The 13,517-nt window shown below is 37.0% G+C and overlaps 1 protein-coding gene across 1 annotated transcript in view; it reads right to left on the bottom strand.

Moving 5' to 3' along the window:
• ASXL3 (ASXL transcriptional regulator 3) overlaps positions 1 to 13,517 on the bottom strand; it is a 136,132-nt gene extending 122,615 nt beyond the window's left edge. Inside the window, exon 1 of the mRNA XM_026670291.2 lies at positions 13,441 to 13,517. Within this exon, the coding sequence (XP_026526076.2) occupies positions 13,441 to 13,494 (54 nt within the window). The 5' untranslated portion in view covers positions 13,495 to 13,517. The remainder of the gene's footprint in view (positions 1 to 13,440) is intronic.

The following is a 13,517-nucleotide window of genomic DNA, read 5'->3' as shown; positions in this document are numbered from 1 at the left end:
CGATTACAAGACCCTCACCTGACATGATCCACATCTGACCCATCACAAGACCCTCATCTGACATGACCTTCACATCACAAGACTGATTATAAGACCCTCACCTGACATGATCCACATCTGACCCATCACAAGACCCTCATCTGACATGACCTTCACATCACAAGACTGATTATAAGACCCTCACCTGACATGATCCACATCTGACCCATCACAAGACCCTCATCTGACATGACCTTCACATCACAAGACTGATTATAAGACCCTCACCTGACATGATCCACATCTGACCCATCACAAGACCCTCACCTGACATGACCTCCCCATCACAAGACTGATTATAAGACCCTCACCTGACATGATCCACATCTGACCCATCACAAGACCCTCATCTGACATGACCTTCACATCACAAAACTTGACCACACAAAGCCTTTATAAGCAGAGCATGAACACTGATATCCCTTAAACTTGGTTGAAGATGTTCTATCAATATAATTTTGTTCTATCAATATAATTATATCAAACCAAATGTATTTCTTGTGACTAAACTAGAAAGGTTGGTATCAATTTATTATGAATTTATTAGTATTCCTGGCTTCTAATTTGTAATCTGAAATCTGAGTTTTTAAAAAACCAAGTTACAATTAGGGGTATCCATGAAAGTTACAAAATCTAAGCACGTGGCAGAATATAAATGAAATGAAAAGAAAATGTTTAGATTTAAGGAAGAAAGTTATCTCTTCAGCTGCGTGTTGTCAAATAATAGTAATATGTCTGTCTCAAATAAATACACAAATAATCTTGTTAAAAAATAGTCTGCTGAAGGATACAGTATGCTATTGGATTATTGTGGGCATCCAGAGTTGCATGTAACCAATGGAGGATAGTAGCATATTGGACATAAATGTCCAGAATGTAATAGGCAGAACATACACAAATATAAACACAGAGATATTTTGCAATGAGATATTTTTGATGCTAAAATTAGCACTGCCTTTCTAGATTTCAGGGTTTAAAGTTAGGTATTTCCAAAAAAGGCTTTAGACTGATAGTCAAGAATAAGTCCCAAGCCTTTTTCCCTCCCATCTTTTTTCAATCTCTGGGAGGACTGAAAACTGACATAACATTTCACAAACCTGATGGTGTAATAAAACTCATACCTACTGATTTGTAGAACATTTATGAACCAATATTGAAGGACAATGTTTCATCAGATACCCAAAATTAATGCTTCTAAAAGAGCCATATGATCGCACGCTACATATTTTGTGTCTGCATCTTAGTGTTCTAAATCATCTTTCCCTAACCTGATATGAATCTCTGTGCTCTCTGGGAAAGACAGGAATTCTCAGTAAAAAGGCATCAACTTAGAGACAACTTTCCCTTTGATCTTGCTTGTCCCCAACTAATTCACTCAAAGTGAATTGGCGTCCTTCAGTCTCAAGAGACTATGGTATCATGCTATGATAACCTTAGACTGTCTACTATTGACCTCACCCCTTTCCTAAGAGGTCTGTAGGGGGCGTGCATAAGCGCACCAACGTGCCTACCGTCCCTGTCCTATTGTTTCTCTTATTCTTTTATTTTTCATATATGTACCCATTTCATGTATTCACAACTATGTATACTCTTATACTTATTATCTTGTAAACAATTGGCAAATCAAATAAATAAATAAAAATAAATAAATATGAAACTGGTAACTGCCACTTCCCGTGTTGTTTTAATGCTGTATGCAAAGCTGGAGTGTCCTTTCCAGATCACAAGACCTGGGTGATTTAATATGGAAGATTAATTGTACCCAAGCAGCAGATCCCCCCCTCTTCACATCACTGAAATAGTCTAATGGAATGGCAGAGCCGATACAATTGGTTCCAGCTGCGTTGCAGGAGGTGCCAGAATGTGATTGTACATAGTCACGAACTGCTTCTAGGACTCCGGCTCTGGATTTTGCCTCGAGGTTTTCTCCTGAAGCCTTTTCCAATAATAGATATAGCCACTAGGCAGTGGAGGTTTGAAATCAGAGTTTTGCTTCTCATAGAAGATGGTTCTACTATTTTATCTGCCGTTGGGGCATAAAGTTCTCTTCTGCCTTCAAAACTGTTGACCATCTTTTCCTGTAACCCTGGAAGGGGGCCCTTACAAGATGCTGCCAGCTGGACCAAGGTTTGTTAAGGAGGTATTACTCCTCCTCACTCCAGGAGGCCCAGCTCGGTTCCATTTGCAGTGTCCATTTTCTTCCAACTGTCACTTTCCGACCATTCCACTCTACCAGCTCTTGGCCTATCAGTTTCTTCACCTCTCTGTTTCTTCAACAAATTCTAGCCTCACGATTAGTTTATCAAGCTTGTCTCTTTCTTGCCTTTCCCTCTACACACTCTTCCATTTCCACATACCAATCTCTACAATCCAAATTCTTAAAAAAAAACCTCTCTACAGAACACTTTGGAGTACCACCTACAAACACATGCAGCTGCTGTCGCCATCAGGAAGCATGACGGTCTGCAGTGAGGGGACAGGTGTTCTTGGCTGACAGGTGGAAAGGTGGGGAGCGAGCAGTTGGGTTGACCCCTGAGGTGAACTGCTGTAGGGAAGGGTCCTCCCGTCCATTATTCTCATCAGGGCTGCAGCTTTACCGCTGCCATGGACAGGATGTAGGCCACAAAAGCTCCCCGGCAGCTTCCTCAATCCCCCCCTCCACCAAGTTGTTTTTTTAAACAGCACTCCCCCCCCTCTAAATCCTCCTATTTCGGAGGCAGAGCAACTGCAATGCCTCACGCTCTGTCCCACTGCACCCCTCCCGCTTATTCACTCAAATAAGTGGTTGATAAAATTAGGATTCTGATTTTATCGCATGGTAGGTAGGAGAAAAAAAGTAGACAATGAGAAGAAGGCAGAATGGGGAAATAGCCAAAAAATCTTCATGTTTCGTCCTACTTCAGGACATTTAAAGTTACAGACATTTACTGTACGATTAGAGGCAAAAACCAGGGAATTCAGTTTACATGAAAATTCTCATTAGAAGCTTCAGTAGAAAGAATGGATAACTTGTCTGCTTTCAAAATATTGGACAAGATTGACATGACCATTTACAAAATATTCATTTACTAGATGGCACCTTAGATAAGTTGTTTTGTTTTGCCTCTTTCAAACCTTCCAAGATGCTGTATGGCATTTCAATTTACCTCTTGTCTTTTTTCCCCCGGGGCAAAAGTGTTCTTTTTTTCCCTTTTATTATTTTTAGAACTATCTTTGGGGCATGACCCACCTTTTTAATTAGAAGATTTTCAATGTTTAAATTTAAGTGGGAGAGAGAACCCAGGAATAAAAAAAAGGAAAGTATCAGCAGGATTTCCAGAGGCACTATATACTTGTGTAAAATGAACTTTAACCTAAAATTAGTAATTGTCCATACATATTTTATTAACATAACATCAAATGTTAGGTGATTAATACAATAATTATCATTTTATTGAAAGATTATCAGAAAAAATCATTCTCCGGCTTTATGCTTTTAAGGTGGGACAGAAAGCACATCAAAATCTATTTATTAATAATGCTTTATTATAGCTGCTACTTGCAAATGAAGAATTCACAATTATCGCCTGTGATTCTTTCATCGTTTTCTAGCCACTGGTTATTATGCAAGCATGAATCACTAATTTTAACTGAATTGTCAGTTTGATTCAATGAGTAGAGTCAACATAAAAATAGGTCAGTACTGACAGAAGATAATAATTGTAGCTCAGGATTGAATTGTGGAGTCCCTGGTGCTCTCTGAGCTTGGCTGTTTTCTTGCAAATGTTTCATTACCAAACTAGGCAACATCATCAGTGTTGGTAAGGTGTGAAGTTTGCCCTCATTTTATATACTAAGGCAAGCCACTAATGTATGTGTGTATACACACATATACGTATATAGAGAGAGTAGTATATAATAATACCAAACTCCATTCCTGACTAATATTGATGATGTTATCTAGTTTGGTAATGAAACAACTGCAAGAAAACAACTAATCACCCATAATAGATAGGTCACTTTGCAAAAAGGCACTTAATCAAGCTGAAGGTATCTAATTCAAAACTGAATTACCTGCAAAATAATTGTCTGAACCAAATGTCCATGTTTATTTCCATTGAAGTATGTAAGTTGTATCTCTTTATATTCCAGGTTCTGAAATCTTATAACCAACCTGAGCAAGCCTCCATTCACCACATTTAGTTAGATAATGCAACTGGATTCTAGATTATTGGTTCAGGTTGAGTTCGGGAAAACTTTTTTTTTAACATAATGGAACACTTTTTGCCCCTCATATAAAAAGGTAACAGCAGACAAGCTGATTATAGTATGTATTATAGTATAGAATTTCTAGCATGTATATACTATTGAAACAGCGACATCTATGCCGGCTTGGGCATGTCGTGAGGATGGCTGATGGGTGGATTCCGAAAGACCTCCTGTATGGAGAATTAGTGCAGGAAAAGCACCCTAGAGGGAGACCACAGCTGCAATATAAGGATATCTGCAAGAGGGATCTAAAGGCTTTGGGAATGGACATTAACAGCTGGGAAACCTTGACCTCTGATCGTTCAGCTTGGAGGCTAAAGACATAGCATGGCCTTCTCCAATTCGAAGAGACACTCGTTCGGCAGGCTGAGGCAAAGAGGCAGTCCTGGAACCAGTGAAATCTGGGGGCTGGACAGGGGACAGACTGTATCTGTCCTCAGTGTGGAAGGGATTGCCATTCTCGAATTGACCTTTTTAGCACACTAGATGCTGTTTTAGGACTTCTTTTCAGAGCACGATACCATAGTTTTTTGAGACTGAAGGATGCCAAGTATTTATCACTTTTAATTATTTTTTGTAATTTTGAAAGTCATTTACCTGTTGGAATATTTATACCAAAAACAGGATAGCAAATCTGTAAAATTTACGAATATGAAATGGTAAGAGATTAAAAAGTTACCATTATGGTAACTTCTGTCATCCATGTTTTGATAATACACGCTGTCGTTACCATGTATTTCTTCCCATTCCCTTTTCCCACATTCTTCCTACTATTAGCATTCAGCCCCATCTACCTGTTCTATAGTAAACTTGCTTTTCCTCTACATTTTCCCTTTCTTTAATATCACATTTTCATCACCCACTGTTTCCTTTGATCCATGCTTCTTAAATGTTGACTAATTTGTTTTATTTCATGTATTCATGTGTTTAAACCCACTGATTCTTGGACATTTTTATAATATTTTTCCTTTTTAATCACTATAATATTTAGGACTTCCTGTTTATAAGTGTTGTGAAGATTTTTTGCACTTTTTCTTCTATTAAGCTCTATGCATCTATATTTCATTTTCTACCAATTCTACATCACCATTTTTTCACTATTCTACCTAGTCTGATTATTTCAACCATTTTGATTTAGCTGTGGACATCCAGTCTTTCTAATTTATTATGTGCCAATCTTTTCTTCATGATCCTTCATATACTAATTGATCCCAAACATTTTACAAAAGACGTACTTTATTCCATTCCATTTTTATATCCTAAATTCAATTCTTTCTTCAACATTGACAATGAGATAAGCTCATCCTCTACATGTGAAGATGCTAGTCAAAACATATATAGGTATAAGGCAGATAATCTAACAGGCGTCATTATTCTTCAACAATCTGCTTCTAGTCACTCACCATTTTACCGGCACTTCAACAATAAAAGCTGTGATTCAGAATAAAAACTTGGATAATGCCTATTGAAAAGTGTCAGAGGAATGGCTGTCTCCCTCACTCGTTGCTTAATAGCTGCATTCTACCATAAGTTGCACATGTTGAGAGAACAATAATAACTCAGCCTGATCAGTGATAAACAAGGATTTTGGCTCAAGCTGGGGAGGAGTTTGAGACCTTGTTCACCAGATGAAAGGAATTGCCATTGTTCCTACTTTAAGAGTTCACTTATCAGAAAAGAATCTGCCTCACTCTATGTAATGGTATTGCCAATCCTATGATATTCAGAATCTGCAAGTTTAGTTTTTTGACAAATGAATATTGTAAGCTTTACTCTCGGTCAGGCATAATGACAGAAAAACTAAAAAAAGTTGTAATCAGAAACAAGGAGTTTAAATGATGCAGAATATGCTGTAAAATGAGAAAGGGATCACTAAATGCAGCAGAATATGTTGCATTTATACACATTAGATTTTAGGAAATCTGTTAGTATTCAAAAACTAGAAATATGACTGTGATCTCTGGTCTAAGACTGTAATAAACTGATTGATTGATTCATTGATTGAAATATGACTGGGCTCACTGCAAAGATGTTCTAAAATATTTTCACCATCACAATTATTTACAACTGTAAGATTAACAATAATAATATATTCCCCTCTTTAATCATGTGCAATTCTCAGAGTCTGCCTGGACAAGTCCCTGAAGTTTTCTTGGCAAAGTTTTTCAGAAGTGATTTGCCATTGCATCCTTTTTAGGGCTGAGATAAAATATTGGCCAAGGTCACTCAGCTGGCTTTGTGCCCACATCGAGACTAGAATTCACAATGGCTAACAATAATAATATAAACAATTAAATAAAGTAAAAAAATAAATTAGAACAAACTATCAGATGTTTACCAGTGAACACTTTATAACACTTATTTCATATGTTGTTAAGTTGCCTCAAATCAGAAGAGTAAACAGCTCATAGACTTTGGCAAATAAATAAACAATTAAACATGTTAGGTAACAGTACTTAATCCACATTGTAGCTTAATGGTATTAATTGGAACAGCTAATATCCTAAAATTAATCAATTCTCTTAAAAATATTTGGCAATACAGGTCTACAATATTTCTAATAAGTTTAGGAATAACAAGTTTACAGTTATGTGCCTTATTTCAGAATAAAGTGGGTGGAAACCTAATTAGTAAATTCATAGAAAAGAATGGCATGGTAGAAAATTATAATAGCATAAACTAAAAGACCAAAATTGTGGTAAACTGTACTTATGAACAGAGCGTGAGATCTCAAGTCTCAGCACTTTTCAGGAGAATAATTTGAACAGCTTCTCCACATATTCTAAATGTACAAAACTAAAAAAAACAAAGTATCTTTTTAAAAGATAGGCCCTTATCTGCTTTTTTTTTCAAAAAACAAAAAGCAAATTATGGTTATACAAAGTTCACATAGATGTATCTAAAGATTTAGTTCTGAAGAAAAGCTAGAAATTGGAATGCAGTAAGATGGGATATTTCCACGAATAATCATTTACATAAATACTTTGGATTCCACTTGTCTCTTCCTGGTTTAGGCCACATTCCCATGTGATATAAAATCATGCCTTAATAGTTAAAAGTGCAGGTTTATTGGCATAAACATAAAGAATGCGATTTTATGCAGGAAATAAACTCAGAGACACGAATAATAAAGGAAGTTGCCTTATATCATCAAATTATTAATTCATCTAGTATAGCATGTCTTCCTTTCTGTCAACTTGTACTTTGGAATTTCCCATTGTCTATCAGGAGATACTAAGTTGAAAGAGAAAAAAATATGTTATTTGTCTAACTATAGCTCTAAACCAGTTTTTGGAGCATGTTCCAATCATATTTCTAAATTTTGGCAGTGCAACTGCTAAAAATTGGTGGCATGATTTCACATCATTTTGAGGATAACACATGAATCCAATTGAAGTGTGGTGATCTACCACTAAAAAGTAAATAAATAAATAAAAACTGTAGCGTGTGCAATCAAATTATTAGTTTTTATTTGCAACAATTATATTTCTCTTCTCAATGAAAAAGAATCATAGTTCACATTAATAATATTACACGTGCAATAATACATGATTTAAAAAGTAAATTATAGACATGCTAAGAAGAAGTCTGAGAGGAGAAATCAAGGAAATGCTTTTTGACTTTAATTTCTGCCTCAGTTGCGGTATACATGAAATTAAAATCCAATTCAATTGATGACTACATACATAAAAATGGAATGATATAACAATCAATAAGAGATTAGATATATACAATGTATTAATTGCATATAAGAGAACTAGATTAGGTTTATTAGATTAGATATGCCACAGAATAGTTACAGATAACTGCTATATGTCATTTAAAGATATATTAAAACTATATATGCTCTCACATATATCAAAAAGAAAGAAAACCCTTCTGCACTGACAAATGTGACTCTAATTTTCATGTGTTCTTTAACCTGCTAGTAACACAGGAAGACCTTGTAGCTAGAAATGCCTTTGCTACATTCAAGAATGCTTTACATTTGTATCTTGTTCTGCCCCATCTGTAGGATAGGGTGCAGTAAGTAAACAGAAATGCAGAATTCATTTCATTTTCATTTTCAAGTATAAGCATTGATCAAATAATTGAAGAGTCATTATTGAATAATCTATCAGTCTCAATTGTTTACTTTTCACTAGAATAGTGATTGATTCAATAAAGCCAGAAATAAACAGATACTAAGAAAACAAAACAAGCAACAAGATGTCTATTAGTAAATATTTTACGGAATGATCCTCTGTAAAAACAAACCAGATTATAAGTAGTCCTCAATTTATGACCATTTATGATGGGCTCAGAATGGATGCTTTACAGCTCGTAAAGCATATCTGGCCATTATAAATTATCACAATCACCACCACCCCTGCCCTGTAATCATGTAACCACATTTCAGGCACTTCACAGTCTGTTTGCACTGACAATCAATTGCCAAATGCTCTGCAATTATGTGATCATCATTTGCCACCTTCTCTGCCAGTTTCCCCAGAAAGTCAATGGGGAAGCCAGTAGGAAAGGTTGCAAGCGGAAGGAACAGGGGATTCAAGGTTCATTCCTACTGTGCACTGAGTGATTTCTCTTTTCCTCCATGTGCTGTAAGAATGAACCTCTAATCTGGTGAAACGGTAGCAAATGACAACTTTCTGAGCCTTTCAGAAGGCTAACATTAGGCACCATCTTCTCCTCCCCAAATGTAGCAAAAGCCAGTCTTCTGAAAAGTTCAGAAGGCTGGCTTTCATATTCAGGGAGGGGAAAATTGACAGTTAATGCCAGCCTTCTGCCCCTTCTATAGCAATGGTATTCATTAGCATTTCCACCAAATTGGGTGGGCTCCTCCAGGAAATTCCTTGGCATGTTGGAGAAACGAATCTCAAATTAGGTGAAAACACTAGCAAACACCACCATTTTTGTGATTGTTTGGAAGGCCCCCAATTGTTCAATTTGGAGAAGGAGCCTTTGAAACCATCACAAGAATGGGGCCTTCTTGCAGGATGGAGCAGGTGGCCTTGGAGGTCAGCAGTTGGAGAACAATGCAAAAGTGGACCTGGGCATGGGGGGATTAGTAAGGACCTGGGACTCCCAGGCCTAATAGATCAGGAGAGGCCCAAGCCTCTCAAATGTGATGCAATGCTCACATCCAACCCCCATGATACCATGGGGACCCTCTCCCAGGGGCTTCACTTAACTTGTATGGTCGCTTAACCACACCTGTGAATGCTGGGATTGCAACTGTTAAGCAAAGTGGCCATGTGGCACCTCACTTAATAACCGTTTTGCTTAACTATTAAGTTTCCAGCAGTGGAATAACTGTAAACCAAAATAACAGCTAAAAAAGAACAGGTCAGGGAAAGAATGCTACATGTTGCCCGTGTTGGATTCTAATTTCTTTTCTCATTTTCTATTAATGAGAATGAAAGCTTATGCTTTGGTTCAAACTTTGTTTAATATTAGAGCTTTTAATATTTAATATTCACATCTAATTTGAGCATGTTCTGATACTTTGTTATAAGATTTATAAAGGTGCAAGTAAACAATTCACTTACATCAATCAACCTTTCAAATGTGATTGTAAAGATAGAGTTTACAAAGCTTACATAACGTCATCACAAATTCTATAACTCAGTGACAAGAAATTCATAGCTCATCAGCAATTGCTAGATACAGTATGTAAAAGTGTCAGCCAGAAAGTCAAATGATAATAAGAGTTTTAGTTCAGGAACATTTAGTAGGTAATAATCTTCCTATCATGTCTTAACTGGAAATTTCAAGGATTAAAGACAACTTTCTACATGACATAACTTCTTTTGCTACTATGTTACAGATCGTTGTTACAGATGTTAAATCTTCGCTGCTTTTAAAATACTACAGGACATTCAATAACCAACATTATTTAAGTAATTCCCTTATAGCAATACAGTTCAATTACACATTTTGAGAGTTTTTACACTCTGTGGAAAGTATATATTGGCTGAGATTTTATTTGTTATTTCTGTGATTATCAAATTAAGGAGAAGCAGCAGCAGCAAGGAAGAATATGACTCATTAATGATTTTGCATCTATTTTGCATGTATGTTTTTTTTACAAATTTCACCAAGGTCCTATGTTTTTAACATTCTTGACTGATGGGTAGTAGAAAAGCATACCCATGGATAACTGGAAATGAAAATGCTCAGAAAAAAAGGAATAAGAAAGCGAAGGAAAGTTAATGCAGATGGATACAGATTATGCAGAAGTAAAATTAATACACAGTAAAATTTGCACACAAGCTATTATAGGAAGTAGAATAAAGTTGGAAGGGACCTTGGAGGTCTTCTAGTCCAACCCCTGGCTTAGGTAGGAAACCCTACACCACTTCAGACAAATGGTTATCCAACATCTTCTTAAAAACTTCCAGTGTCGGAGCATTCACAACTTGTTCCACTGATTAATTGTTGTCAGGAAATTTCTCCTTAGTTCTAAGTTGCTTCTCTCCTTAAATGTAAGTTAGTTTCCATCCATTGTTTCTTGTCCTGCCCTCAGATAGCATGTATGGCACCCATTGGTGATAACCCACCCAACCTGTTCCTTGGCACTTTGTCTTCTCAATTTGTAAATATTCCTTTAATTAGTAAAATATGAATGGGAAACTCCATGCAAACCACAAACATGAACATTATTTCCAAAAATATTTCTGGTCAATATAGATCCCAGAGGCATGCTTAGAAAATAATGTGACTGATGACTGCAATCCAGAGCTTAGTTTATATTTTGCAAATACTTTTGCAGATACTTTGTGATTGGCTATCATCATGTTGACAATCATTTTTGTGATTGCATAACACACTTTCAAAATTCTAAATATGCTAAGTGGTTCAAAAAGTTTGGGGACTCTGAAGAAATGACTTTCATTTGTTTCATTCGTACATTTATGAATTATTACATATATAATTTTTTTAAAACAAAAACAAAATGGCAAAATGTATAATTGAATCCATCCAGTATAACTCAACCTTAACTATAACTCTAGGTCTTATACTTCAATGGGAATTGTGTGAACTTAATTTCAGTGTAAACTTGTTAAGCTGAACTTAGGCTATTTTGATTTATTTGTGTGTATAGAGAGTCAGTTTGGTTAAATGGTTAGGGAATCATGCTAGAAACTGAAAGACTGGGTTCTAGACTTGCCCTAGGCATGAAGCCAAGCTGGAGGACTAGTCACATTCTCTCAGCCCTAGGTAAGAGGCAATAATAAACCACTTTTTTAAAAAAAAAAAACCTCACCAAGAAAACTACAGAGCCAGTTCCGGCAGTCACCAGAAGTCAAACCTGATACAAAGGGATGAAAAAAAGGACAAGCTATAATTGTAAGAGTGAAGTACAGATTGTTATGTTGACAACAGATGAAAAATAAAATAGCTTCCCTATTAAACTATAGAAAGTCTAGAGACAAATAATATAAACAGGCTACAGTATATCTGATAGTTATATTTTACTGTGCTTGGGAATTTGACATTATCATGGTAACATATATGACACAGGAACAAATGAGTGTCATCACAGGTAATGATTAAACAGAACTGCTAAAACAGTTCTTAGCTTTACAATAAGAAACTTATTTTCAACATTTCCTGAAACTAAACTTCATAAAATATACCTAGCATTATGTACAACAATATTATTCTACATATAACAATACTATAACAGTTTATATTAAATCCCACTGAATTCAATGGCATTTTCCCAGAAAGTACATCATCTTAATTTTCAGTATTTAAAGATCACTATTCCAAATCTGAAAATCATGTTTATTAGAAAATGCAGCACATCACAGAGAAATACCATAGGCAAGAAAGAAAAGACAGATTTGTTTTTGCTAATAAATTTTTGGAAAAATATTCTTTGAGAAAAAAAAATTTTTAAAAAAAAAAGACAGAAAGGAATAACTTGGATAAAGTCTATATGTGCAAGAAAATCCCTTGACATCTAACACAAACAGAAAGTGGGTACGTTCTGGAATATTAGTTTCACCGATATGTGAAGATTAAAAGGAAGACAGATTCTTGAATTCCTTGCTTAGAGATATACCTTCTTTTTCTGCAGACTTAGAAAAGTATGGAGAATATCCTGCATATTCTTCCCACTTTTATATACATATTATGGAGAAATGTGCTCGGGCAGCTCATATTAGACAAGGAAGCAGCAGCACTGCTTCTTAGACATGATGATACAACTGAAACTAAGTTGTTCATATACCACAGCATTTCTCACAGAGCTACAGGGAAAACTGTTCTCTCACATCAATGATCTTTCAAACCAGAGATACCCCTAGAAAGAAATGCCACTTTTTATTTGCATAAGCTTAAAAATAAAGAGAACACATTATGGACTTCAAATGCCCCAATCAGAAAAGTGATCCCCTTATTCCAGGCTGTCATACACATACATACACACACACACACACGTCATTACTGTAATAATTATGAATGAATAAACGAATGCATGCATTCAAGCACTATGGAGGAGTTGGAACGGGATGAGGCTGCAATCTTTCTCTTCAACCCCAAAGGCAGGCATCATGCCTCATCTCTATAGTGAGTGCACAGGTGTGGAGGAAATTCTTCCTCTTCTGTCTGCCACTTCGTGGTGGGATTTCCCCAAAATTATCAAAAGTGCTTCTGTCTAAGGAAGAACCGCCAGCTCCCTCTTCAAGAGTAAGAGAAGTAGGACCCAGAGTACTGTGAGGGTTTCTGAGGGTTTTAACTCCCGGCGCCTCTCGCTGCACAGCCTTTTAACACCAGAAGTCGTTCTTCAGCAAACTACCAAGCTACTGAACGTGGCACGCAAACCGTCCACGAACAAAGTAGTTCCCAGAGAACACCCGGTGAGCAGACTTTCGCACGGAACGTTGTTCCGCCACCATGAGAAGGCAGCCTCCGCTTCCCGTCTCATCCTGCACCTCCGACACTCCGAGGCATTGACTCTGCCCACGCGCAGCTCCGCACGGTCACTCCAGCATCCCCTACCGACTGCAACAATGCAAAGAGCTCGGGTCGGGAGTGGGCTGCACTAGGCGCCTCCCCGACTCGCCCCGGGAACAGGAGCCAGCCAGGCGGACGGACGGACGGACGGGCCGGCCCCGCCGCACGCAGAAAGCCTCGGGTCGCACCTACCAGGCGGGCAGCCTCGGCCCAGGTGCGGTCCTTCTTCTTCCTCTTGTCTTTCATGTTTGCATCTCATTGAGATGATT

The sequence above is a fragment of the Notechis scutatus genome, chromosome 3, assembly GCF_049901735.1.
Source record: "Notechis scutatus isolate UNSWTSFEM ecotype Mainland chromosome 3, rNotScu1.2, whole genome shotgun sequence".
Classification (NCBI taxonomy): domain Eukaryota; kingdom Metazoa; phylum Chordata; class Lepidosauria; order Squamata; family Elapidae; genus Notechis; species Notechis scutatus.
This window is presented reverse-complemented; position numbering and strand designations above follow the sequence as displayed.